Source organism: Carassius auratus, chromosome 35 (genome assembly GCF_003368295.1).
Source record: "Carassius auratus strain Wakin chromosome 35, ASM336829v1, whole genome shotgun sequence".
Classification (NCBI taxonomy): domain Eukaryota; kingdom Metazoa; phylum Chordata; class Actinopteri; order Cypriniformes; family Cyprinidae; genus Carassius; species Carassius auratus.
Window position 1 is genome coordinate 13600484 of NC_039277.1, and position 12398 is coordinate 13612881.

General features: G+C 36.7%; 1 protein-coding gene across 2 annotated transcripts; it reads left to right on the forward strand.

Moving 5' to 3' along the window:
• Positions 1-700: 700 nt before the first annotated feature.
• On the forward strand, positions 701-12313 carry LOC113054501 (SAM domain-containing protein SAMSN-1-like). 2 transcript variants are annotated; one of them, XM_026220102.1, is made up of 16 exons: positions 701-844; positions 1797-1934; positions 2763-2827; positions 3793-3830; positions 4399-4479; positions 4786-4865; positions 5106-5168; positions 6098-6221; positions 6313-6704; positions 7964-8038; positions 8127-8252; positions 9622-9742; positions 9873-10024; positions 10134-10340; positions 10483-10633; positions 11748-12313. In XM_026220102.1, exons 1-16 carry the CDS (start codon positions 821-823, stop codon positions 11930-11932), a joined length of 2022 nt encoding a protein of 673 aa, XP_026075887.1. In that variant the 5' UTR covers positions 701-820; the 3' UTR covers positions 11933-12313. The 2 variants fall into 2 exon arrangements, with proteins under 2 accessions (XP_026075887.1, XP_026075888.1); XM_026220103.1 differs by lacking the exons at positions 701-844; positions 1797-1934; positions 2763-2827; ... (4 more) ...; positions 6098-6221; positions 6313-6704 and adding an exon at positions 7500-7691.
• Positions 12314-12398: the final 85 nt, after the last annotated feature.

A 12398-nucleotide genomic window follows, 5' to 3' on the forward strand; every position in this document is an offset into this window, starting at 1 on the left:
TGCTAATATGTGGATCTTGTGCTATCAACACTAGTTTGTATTATCAATGCTGAATACAGGTTTGCTGCTTATTATGAAACAAAATCAGGATTTGATGTATAGAAAGCTCAAAATAACAGCATTTCTTTCAAATGGACAGTTTTTGTAACATTAGAAAAGTCACTTTTGATCCATTTAGTGAGTCCTTGCTGATTTAAAGTATTAAATAAAACCTTCAACCTTGTTAAACATAAGAAAGGTATTAATTACATTTTCAAATATATTAAAATAGAAAACAGTTACTTTAAACTGTTTAATATTTCACAATATTACTATTTTTACCAAATGACAAATAAATGTGTCCACAATGAGGATAAGAGAGTTCATGTAAAAATATTTATAAAAAAATCAAATTTTTTCCAAACATTTGACAGGAAGTTTTTATGAGTACTGTAATTTGGCCAAACTCACTCTGAAACTTAAGTAATACAACTAAACAACTAAATCATGTCATAGAGGTGTCCTCCTCTGTCACGTGTCCTCCTGTGTCCCGCTGACAGCATGTGTACAGCATGTTTGTTTTGATGGGAACATTGGGGTATTTGACCCTCATTAGCAGGAAGGGCCGGGCACCTAAAGAGTGACAGCCTACTGCAGCTATTGGATTATGAGAGGGATTTTCAACTCGCATTAATCTGTGAGGCCAAACACAGTCCAACAGCCATTCAATCCCAGCACTCTTTATACATGCGTGACAGCTCACACACACACACTCACACACATATGCACTTCTCCGATCATAGTGTGTGAAGCTGCAAGGACACAGACTAAGGCTTGGAAAATGAACCTCTTCTGCTTCACTCTGGTAAGACAAAGTTTCCTTGTTTGCTCATTTATATACTCTGACAGAAAGACATGGATTCAGTTTTTATCAGGAAGGATTCATCAGCTGTTCCAGAATATTAATAGAAATGATCTGAACTGATTCAGGCTGAAACTGTATGTTATATCAGACTGAACTGATTATCTGCGTCTCTGCTGGTAAAAGAACAAGCTTAGATCCTTTATTGATTCCACTGATGTTGGTTTAACTTGAGCTGTGCTTGTGTTTGTATAACAACAGTGGCTTAATATACTCAAGTGATGCTTTTCCAACAGATTTTTATATTAAAAACCAATAACAAACCAAAAAGCTTAAATGAAAATGAAAAATGCTAATTTTAGCTGTGGATATCACGGCATTACCTTACGGCAAGAGAAAGTGGGATTGTGTTTGTATGGAAACGTTGAGCGGAGGTAAAGCTCCTTACAGCAGATCACGGATCGGCAGAAAGGAAAATATCCTATTCATAGATCAGGGGCACCACAGCACCTCTGAAGGTCTTAAGAAGCCACTACATTCCCAGGATCCAGATATATCCATCTAACAACAGCCTGTAGCTCCAATGTTCATAGAAAGCAGATCTAAAAATCAAAGATCAAGCCTTTAGCCATACATCTGCCGCATGGTTATTGTTTAATCGCAGAGATATTGTGCACTGTGTGTGTGTATATATATATAGAATTGTGATTAGCCACCTTTAACCTGTAATAGATCACCTCTAAAATCTCTTTAACCCTAACCATGTTTTAGAGGTACAATTTGACAAAAACTTAAAAAAGCAGGAGAAATATGGACATTTTAGAGGTATTTCCACTTTAGAGTAATACTGTGATTCATGTTACTAGCCAAATAAATAAATAAATAACTTTTTAACAAGGCTCATATCTCGTAGACTAAATATCTTTCTACCATTCTTACTTTGTGTTTGGTGCAGGATGGCTCTACAGACAGCCTGTACGAGCCGGCCCAGATCGGCCAGAACAGTCAAGACTTATTACCCAGAAGGCTCCCCAGCCCCAACTCTGTGAAAATCATGGGCATGTGGAGTGGATCTGAGCCATGCATCACCATGGTGGGTTCATCCGCACATGCCTAGAAGCACAAGGGAATTCACATGGTATTTCATGAGACTGAGCTGCAGTTATGTCAAAAGTGTCACAGACGAAAATATTAATAAGCAAAAGTGCTACCACCTGTATAGCCGCTGATTAATCTGTGAGTGATTCTGTCAGGATCTGGTAAGGGAGGAACTCAGGTGCAGACAGGGATTCTCAAACAAAGGGTTTATTACAAAAAGGGGAAAACAAAACCCACGAGGGGGAAAACAAGGGCTAGGGTAGACACTAAATAATTCTACAAAACTCAATGAACAAGGCAAACAAAGACTCAAGACAGGAGAACACTAACTACAAATAACACTCACGGCTATACAGGATACAATCTCAATCACAGGTGAGGAACACTCAAATCACAAAGTGGAACAATCACAATCACAGGTACAAATCTCAATGACAATGAACCGACGCAAGACAGAGCACACTAGGAGATCTAAATAGGGGTACTAATCAAGACACGACAGGTGTTACAGATAGGACAATCAAGACACGACTAGGTTAACAAGGGGGGCGGGGCAAGGGAACGAGACAACACAAGCACATGGCCCAAAGACAAGGCCATGCGCTTGTACACAAAACATGGGTCTGTCATGATCCTGCCTCAAGACTAGGAAAAATCAAGGACACGAGGGCAGAATCATGACAGATTTGTGTAGGGTACAGCGGGTCACACTCATTAGGAAATTACCAAAATGCCAGCATGACTTTTTATCCAGGCGAGATGCTGCATGAGACTTGATGCTTCAGATATCATGATGCACTACATATGTTGTATTTTTTTCTAGAAGCTTCCAGAGACTCACACAAGTAAGACTCAAGAAAGTAAAACTTTGGAAAAGGCAAAGAGAAAGTAAGTTCTGGATCTTTTGGTCTGTTAATGATACACAAGACCTGTATAACATGTTTTTCTATTTATGTTAAGAATTTATTTTTAAATGACACCTTTTATGAGAATGAGCATTTAAACGTAGACAGTCAATGTGGTGTATTTGTGTCAGGGCCGACATTAGATCATGATGTGCCATATGCTGTGTTTTATGAGAGAATGAGAGAGCTGGATTAGGATTATATTAATTGGTACAAGTGTGAGGGGTTTAGTTTATGTTCTAACTCACCTGTTTAAACCAATATCAGACTTGCCCCAGCTTAAGCATCATATAATGGTCATGATTTGCTTTCAGAATAATTATGTTCTCACCAGAACAAGTCATGTAATACAGACCAAAAAAAGTAAAGAAAAGTAAATACTGAACAACACAATAAAAACTGATAGAACTGACTCGATTCAGACCGAACAACACTGAAGATATTAGTCTTTTGTCTAAACAGACACACTGATCATTTTGATCATTTTTCACTGGTCATTTTGCATCAATAAAATAGTGTTTTACATAAAACAAAAATATTTTATGATTAATTAAATTCGATTAATTTATAGCTTGATTTGGGGCGGAGGTTTAGGGGTTAAAATAAAGGGTAAATCTTTTTTTTTTTAATCTTACATATCTTTAAAGGAGAACATAAATAGTATTTATAGCTGTCTATTAATACAAAGCTTAATAACAAATACATAGTTTTCTACTTATTTGAAAGCTATAAAGAAAAATGGCATGTTGGAAAATTTAACTAATTATAAGATTTATTAAAAATGCCTCATTTTCAATATTGCTATCATACTTTAAATAACCAATAACATAAATGTAAAACATTTGTCAAAATCCTTCCACATGCTGTTTTAGTTTTACAGTAGTTTATTGCTGGAGTATAATGTTTAAATATTTATTAATGCCTTTTTTTTTTCCTTTCATATAACAGGTCCCAAATACTACCGACATCAGAAGATGAGACTACAGGTTTGTCTGTTTGTTTGGAATGAATACCCAGAATTCTTTGCTGATTTCCCTCACACTTCATTAATAACTTAAACCACATGCCCTATTACTACGGTACATATAATACTGCTAATCATAGAACAGTGTCATAGAGTTTAAAGGTCTGTCAAATTCATAATCCGAGGGTCAGTTATTCCATTTGTCTGGAACTGTAGCATTAAGCTTTATGCATCTGATATTTTTTTTTCACTTTGTTTTAGGATTAAGGATTAAACTTAATATATATAGATGTATATATATATATATATATATATATATATATATATATATATATATATATATATATATATATATATATATATATATATATATATATATATATATATATATATATAATAAATATATAATAAAATATATTTGCATATGACTCACTGAATTCTAGCAAAGCTCTTCAGCCTTGCATTTTTGAGCACTGTTACACAAATGCCAGTCCTGCTGACCTACTTGGCAGTGGTCTCTCACGATTACACTATTTCATTTGCCTTCCATGTTTTGCCCTTAAAATAACCCCTGTCATTATCTCTGACAGATCATGCAGAGTCTGATGCCCACTGGCCGTCCACCAGGAAAAAAGACGGCTTGGTACACAGCAATAACTATCTGAACACAGGTAACAGGTCTAAAGAGACTGCAGAGTGTGTGTCTTGTTAGCTGAGGAAGTGTGGTGGGCTCGGGGTCAGAGAAAGCTGTGCGTGTCAAACAGTCTTAGTGGATTAGATCAGTGACGACACAAAGCAATTCCAAAAGCCCATGTGAAACAGTGGATTTGATTTGACTTTTGATTCACTGACAGTCAGATAAAATGTGATCAGGGTCACACTCTCTTCCCCAGACTTCCCAAGTTTCCATCTAAATCTAAAGTCAGAATTGCTATAAATGCAGGGCTTGAGTTAAATTGTGCTGTATTTTAATCTAGAGATGGTCAAAGATCACCGGTCAAAACTCACTAGAGAAGAGGAAGAGGAGCGGGTGACTTCAGAAAAGACCTCCGTCCAGGTAAATCACAACAGCAACACACACACAGAAAAATATTGTGTAGTCTCACTTTGAGACAAAAAGTTCGAGAAAATGTGCCCCTTGATAATTTAGGATACATTTCTCAGTGATTAAATTCTCCATTACACTAATGTGATTCAGTTATCTGTGTATTATTGCACTTTTGTCAGTCTTTAAATGTCTTTACAATAATAGAATATCACTCTCAGACTGATTCAACTTTGGTGTTTTTATTCACAGGGTGTGAATTTTGAAGCCTGGAATCCCAATAGAGAGAACTCTCAATGTAGACAGCAAGATTTGGTGAGTTTCCTCTCTGATGACTGCTTTAGACCTTAAACTTTTCAGTAGTTATAGCACTTTCTTGTGGACAATATTTTTTTGTTATGATTTTTGTATTGTAAACTGCCTTCGTTTATGGCTCCGTCCAGACATTTCATATTTACCATACTAATTTTGAAAGGAAAAACGATGCATACAAGGATTTCATTAGTAAAAGATAAAAAAAATGCACCAATATTTAAAATTATGGGTGGTATGATAAGCTGTTATTTATGTTGAGGCTGAATACAGATGCATTAAAAAGGTGTTCACATAAATGAAAAATAAAACATTAAAAACTATTTAACATTAAACAGTGACTGATATCACAATGTAATATTAATTTGGTTAGATACATTTAAAAAAAAACACTAAAAACTATTAATCAATTTATAATAAAAAGTGGCTGATTGTAACATGTTGTGCATGATCAAGCACACAACTAACATACCAACAATACCACACAAAGAACAGACTAAAACTGAGGCTTAAATTCATTCTGACGAATAACAGAACTAGAACAGGGGAGAACTGGGAACAAATGAAACTGGGTCAAATTAAGTAACACAGAACTAAACCAAAACAGAAAATGACCCTGAAACTGATATTACATCTCATTGTATGAAGTAATCAAATTGTAATTTGAATCAAAAAAGGATAAAGAAAAGAAAATCGAATCTTAGGTTTTTCATGAGGTCAGATTATGTGGAACTCAAATGACATGTCAATGTAAGAATGCTCATCTGCGAAAGCCTTCTAATACGGTTAGAGCCTGAGGGCAGAGCTTTAGTATTACCCAGAATCCCCAGCAGTTTGCAGAATCTTGTGTGTGTTGATCTTGATGCAGTTTGTGTACACAGCATCTTTAATCTCCCTCGCGTGCTGTAATTATTGCTGCCTCTTCATTTCAGTCCAGGAGGTCAGAAGGCGAGGATGAGGCACAAGGTACACTGAAGAAGATCCAGAAACTGGTGGGAGTGAAAAAGGGTGGTCAAAGCACCACGGAGGAGGCGAGGAACAACACAGAGCCTGGAGGTGAGAAACCTAAAAAAATAATTTCATCATATGTTCAAATGAATACAAAAAGCTGTACCATCCATACAACTGCCTTTACATCATTTGACAGAATCCAGTGGCAAAGACCACAGTCCTGTCATAACCTGCATCAGTCTGACCAAAAAAGCTGAGAAGAAGCACACAAGGGCATCCACACGGCAATCCCAGCAGCCACTGCAGGATAAAGACGATAACACAGAAACGGAGGGTTCGTGGAGCCCGGGGCTCTTTCAGGAGTACTGGAGCACCATGGCATATTCTCCAACGTGGGACATGTCCACACACACCTGCCACAAGTCAACGGCCGAACAGGTCATGTACAACTTCAACTTCACCCTCCCCAGAGACACGGACTGGGGGAAATACGAGGAGCTCTTCCACCGACTGGACCCCTACAAACGAGAGCAGCAAGAGAGGTGGATCACCCACTCAGTCATGCACCTGGACATGCCGGACCCTCTGGTGAGACACTGATCAGAGCTGCTCTTCCTGTTGATAGGACACATAAGAACAGCAGAAGAACATGAGACCAGCATCCGATGCATAATGGTGATATGTAGATTTCATGCAAAGGTGATAAAACTACAAAAAAAGAGCTTTATTAACCAAGGTATACCACAGAAGTTTTTTTCTTTTTAATATAGTGAGACACAAGATAACAAAATATTTGTACTGTACTGCTTAAAAGACCCACACTTTTAAAATTAATAATTGAAAAAAATAAAATAAAATTGTAAAAATAAATATTAATATTATAATAAAATAAATAATAAATATTTTATATATAAATAAATATTGAAAGAGTACAGTATTGGTTATATATATATATATATATATATATATATATATATATATGATTATATCCTAAATGTATATATATGATTATATCACAGAAATACATTTTACAATAGGCCTGTATATTAAAACAGGAAACAGATATCATAAATTGTTATAATATTTCACAATATTACTGTTTGTACTGTATTTCTGATCAAATGAATTCAGCCCATATGAGAATTAGAGGCTTCTTTCACAAATATAACAGCTCTGGCTGACCCCTTTTTAAATGGAAGCATATATATGAATTAACTGATGATAAATAAATGCTCAATTAAAGATATTTTATTTCTACAGATTATATTACATCAGAATTACCTTAGTGCTAGTCTAAAAGATTGTCATAATGAGGGTGCATTATTTTCTCTTGAAGAGACACTTTAGAGTCACTGATTAGAGATGTCAGAGTAGACGCTCACACACATCCTGTGTGCGGTTGAGGAAGTGTGTTTAGAGTCGACTGCATGTGTGAACTGCTTCGGGGCAGTGCTTCAATAAGAGCTGAGCGGCTTTCTGGCAGGTGAAATTAAGAGAAAAACATTTGACGCAGTTGGCAGAATGCTTCAAAGAAAACCATCCAATGCCTCTGACAAACCAAGGAACAAACCCAAGGTAAAAAGGAATTTTTTTTATTCCCAAGAAGAAGAAAACACACTTTTGGCCATCTCTTGTGGTGAAATGTTAACATTACGCAAGTGCTCAGCTAGCAGTTATTCTGTTTTCGACTTTTCCTGTATCAAACAAGCCATATGAAACTGACTTTTAGTGACCATTAATGTCCAATCTCTCCTGTGACCGCTAGACTACGGTGTGAAACCCAAGATGCAATCAAGTTCACAGCTGAAGACCACATTAACCTATTTTATCTCTTCATTTTATTCCAGCGATCCACCAGTTTTGGGATTTTTGACAGACAGCAGCCCACCCATGTCAAGGCAGAAGAGAAGGTAGAAAGTATGGTGAGTTTAGTTTTTCTTGTCAGTAAAGCTCTTATAAGAAGCTGGACTCCAAAATCTGTCATACTGATCTCGATGTGTGTCCATGTAGCCCGTGGAAGCAGCTGAGGTGGATCCTTGTAAATCAGGAGGTCTCGGGAAGAAGATGAAGAACATCTCACTGACCATGCGTAAAAAGATGGGCCGGAAATACACTAAAGCCCTGTCAGAGGAAATGGTGAGCGCTTGCTTGACAATTCAGCAACTTTAACTTTTAAAACATTCAAACTTGAAACCCTTGAAAATAAAAGTTCTTTAGGTTTAGCAAGCAATGCTCTTTTTATAAAATAATGATGTTACAGATCAGGTTGTTTAGATCAGCGTATTGGCTTCTGGGTTCTAGTCCAACCAAAGATGAAAATTGTGTCATCATTTCCTCACGCACAAGTTGTTCCAAACCTGTATTCATTTCTTTCATCTGTGGAACATAAAAGAAGATATTTTCACTAGACAGTTTTAGTTCATATTGACTTTCATTGTATTTTTTGTCCATTGGAATGGAATTCAATAGGAACTGTAATGAAAATTCTCTCATTATTTACTCACCCTCATGTTATTCCAAACCTTTATTAGTTATTTAAATTTTTTTTTCCCTGTGGAACACAATATATATATATATATATATATATATATATATATATATATATATATATATATATATATATATATATATTTATTTATTTATTTATTTATTTATTTATTTTTTTTTTTGAAAAATGTTGGTAACCAAACATTTTTAGGTCCTTTGACTCTCATGGTACTTTTTGTCCACACAATGGAAGTCAACGGGACCAGAAACAGTCTGGTTACCAACATTCTTCAAAATATCTTCTTTTGTGTTGCACAGAAGTCATACAGGTTTGGAACAAAGTGAGGAGGGGGTGGGGTTAAATGATACAATTTTCATTTTTGGGTGAACTGTCTCTTTAAAGGGTCCATTTTACAATCCCAAAATTAATCGTTTATAGTTTTTATAAAGGGGTGATGAGATCCGAAGATAAAAAAATAAAAAAAAACTACCATAAAAGTATTTTGTCTATGACCTATAAGCTATATTCCAAGTGTTTAGAGTCTTACAATAGATTTTAGATGAAGACAAGACCAACATTTAAGTCTTTGTTCTCTGAAAATCTCACGCAGCAAGAAGACATTATAGTGAATGTGAATTTGTAAACTGTTTTATGGTGCTTTTTGCTCATTTGTGGAGCCTTTTTGTATTTAACAAAATAAATAAGTAAAAGAGCGTAAATAGAACTAAAGTTCTAGAGGTATTAAAGCACTAGTTTTCAAGCTTATTTACAAAGCAGTGAACCCTTGTACTATGAAGAGCTTCTGAGGAGCTTGTGTGGGTGGATTACATGCAGCTCCCATGTCTGAGGTAAAAATGGCAGTGTAGCTCTCGCGGATTAAAGACTTTGCTCCCTCGAGCGACCCGTGGCCTGGCACGACCTGATGTGCTACCTGAAGACCTGTCACGTATCGGCTGTTGGTTGGGACTCTTGCTTGAGACTTTCTCCGCTCATGAACGCAGCTGATGTTTTTCACAGGGCGAGGAGAACGACGCCGCGGCGGCTGAAGTCGTGGACGGCGCGCTGGCCAAAGGCTGCAACCACTCCAGTAACTCCGTAGAGAGTTTGTTCAGCTTGCACAGCGGCCAGAGTACATCTAGTAAGCTGAACTCAATGTCCTCTACAACTAGTAGACCATTTATTATGCATTTTGGTGGAGATGTGCTTTTGACATTTCAGCAATGTGTTCTGTGTTTCACTGGTTGTTTGTGCGTTTCCTGTTGTTTTAGGTGGTGTGACCAGCGGCTCCGAGGGTTGTAGTAACAGGGACAGCCTGCGTTTAGAAGAATATGTGCCCTATACGGGCCAGTTCTGCGGGAGAGCCAAGGTCCACACCGACTTCCTTCCCAGTCCATATGACACAGAGTCTCTCAAACTCAAGGTAAAACCCCATCTGAGATGTTCAGCAATAAAAACGAACTCAACTCAGCAGATTTATCCATGGTTGGTTGGTTTTCAGAGCTATTAACGCGTTCCTTTTCGCTTGTAAGGTGGGAGATGTGATTGATATCATCAGCAAACCCGCAATGGGAATCTGGACCGGGATGTTGAATGGTAAAGTGGGAAGCTTCAAGTTCATCTACGTCAACATTCTGGTGGAGGAAAGTGTGCCGGAACCGAGGATTCGCTCTCACCGGAGAAGCAAAAGACCTCGACCCAAAACTCTTCAGGAACTTCTGGAAAGACTCCATCTGGAGGTGCTTAAAATGTTCAATTAAATACCATAGCTGACGATCAAGCTTGCTGTACCCACAGATTCACATTCAAAATCTCAAAAACAGGATGTTAGGTATTATCTGATGGTTGATGCTACTTTAACAGACAAAATTGTTTCTGCAGGAGCACATTTCATCTCTGCTGTTGAACGGGTATCAGACAGTGGAAGATCTGCGGGATTTGAAGGAGCAGCACCTCGTGGAGCTCAATGTGACCGACCCTGAACACAGACACCGGCTGCTGCTGGCGGCAGAAAGCTTGCAGGACCCTGAATGTAAGTAGTTGAACATCAGAAGGCATTGAAAAAAAAAAAAAAAATATATATATATATATATATATATTATATATATATATATATATATATATATATATATTAAAAAAATGCCGGAAATGGAACATAGAGGATGCTGTCTTTGTTTCCAAGACTGGTTTTTGCATTTTATATTTAATATAAAAGGTCTCACGGTTAAAGCGCTGATGTAGGATGAGCACTTCAGCGCTGTGATCATTCAGTGTTTTAGAAGATAAAAAAATAAACCTCATCAAAACCACACTGGTGAAACGGCAGGTTGAAAACACTACTTTTCACACATTTTCCCTCAGATAAAAATCTAGTTCCTTTCCACTCAAGTCTGCTTTAGTGACATAAAAAGAAACATGAGATAAAATGCATTTAATTTTTTTTAAATCAAATTAAAAATATACATTTCAAATCATGTAAAATAAATTAAAAAGTTTAAAAAATATTAAAATATTTGAATGAATTGTGTTTGTACAAAAAGTCACTATGACATAAATCGAACACAAACCAAGGATTGAAAAAAAACATTTGTAAAAAGACTCATCTGTGTGGATGAATAAAAATGGTTTGTGCACTTTTCCAACTATACATTTTTCATAACTGAATAAAACAAAGCTTTGATAAAATACATAAAAAAAACTAAAATATCTGTTTTTAAATTAGATGTTTATACACACACATTTCTTATACACATTGTATAAAATAGAAATATATTAAAATCATTTTCGATTTTGTTTTAAAATGTGTGTAGCTTGTAGTAAACAACAACAACAACAACAAAAAACACTGCTAGTGGAAAAAAGTTAATGTCATTGAGGCCATTTGCCAGCATGTGATGAAAGACCCAGCAGGAAGTGTGTTGAGCAGTGAGTTTGTGTGGGTATCCATCTTTATAATTTCAGAAGTACAGCCACACCTCCAAACGGCATCAAATGCTGCAATACACACACACACACAAAAAAAAAAAACAGTGTGTGTTGTGTGTCATGAAAAAATACTTCCGAATACTGCATGAATATTCATGCACAATCATCTGATGACATTATCATGATGTCTGCATCTGTCTTCTTCTTTTTTTCTCCTACAGATAATAATCAGAGCAATGGAGAGACAGACGAGGAGCCCAAATCTCCCTCTGATCAGGTCAAAGCCGAACTGAGCGACTGTCCCAGAGACTCAGGCTGTTACATCGGATCTGACTGCTCAGACAACAGTAAAGAGGACGCAGAGAGCCAGCCGGCCCCTCTCAGCCCACCTGCAACCCAAGCATAACCACAGCCCTGCAGAATGCTGTTTATCTCGTCCTCGCCTGCCTCTGGTTGGTGCAAAGACTGTTACCCACTGGCCACAACCTATTTTGGTCAGAGTCTTGACTGTGTAAAGAAGCCTTTGTGTTTCAGAGCTGTTGCATTAAGGTGTTTCGGTCCAGGGATTGTTCTCTGATGACACTGGATTACACCAAATCAAGGACACTGAGAGAAGTTGTTATAGATATTAACGATGACATGTAAATATACTGTTAATATGGTGAGATTGGTTACGCTTTGCTCTTGTAAACAGTTTAAACTTTGCCTTGCAGATGTTAGACAAAACAACAAACTACGGAAATTACAAATGCATTATTTTACGCAATAAAAATATATCTTTATATCATACTAATTTCATCTGTTACATATCTGGTCATATTTATATACTTATATTTACGGGTACAGACAAAGCTTTTGTCAGAGGCTTCCTG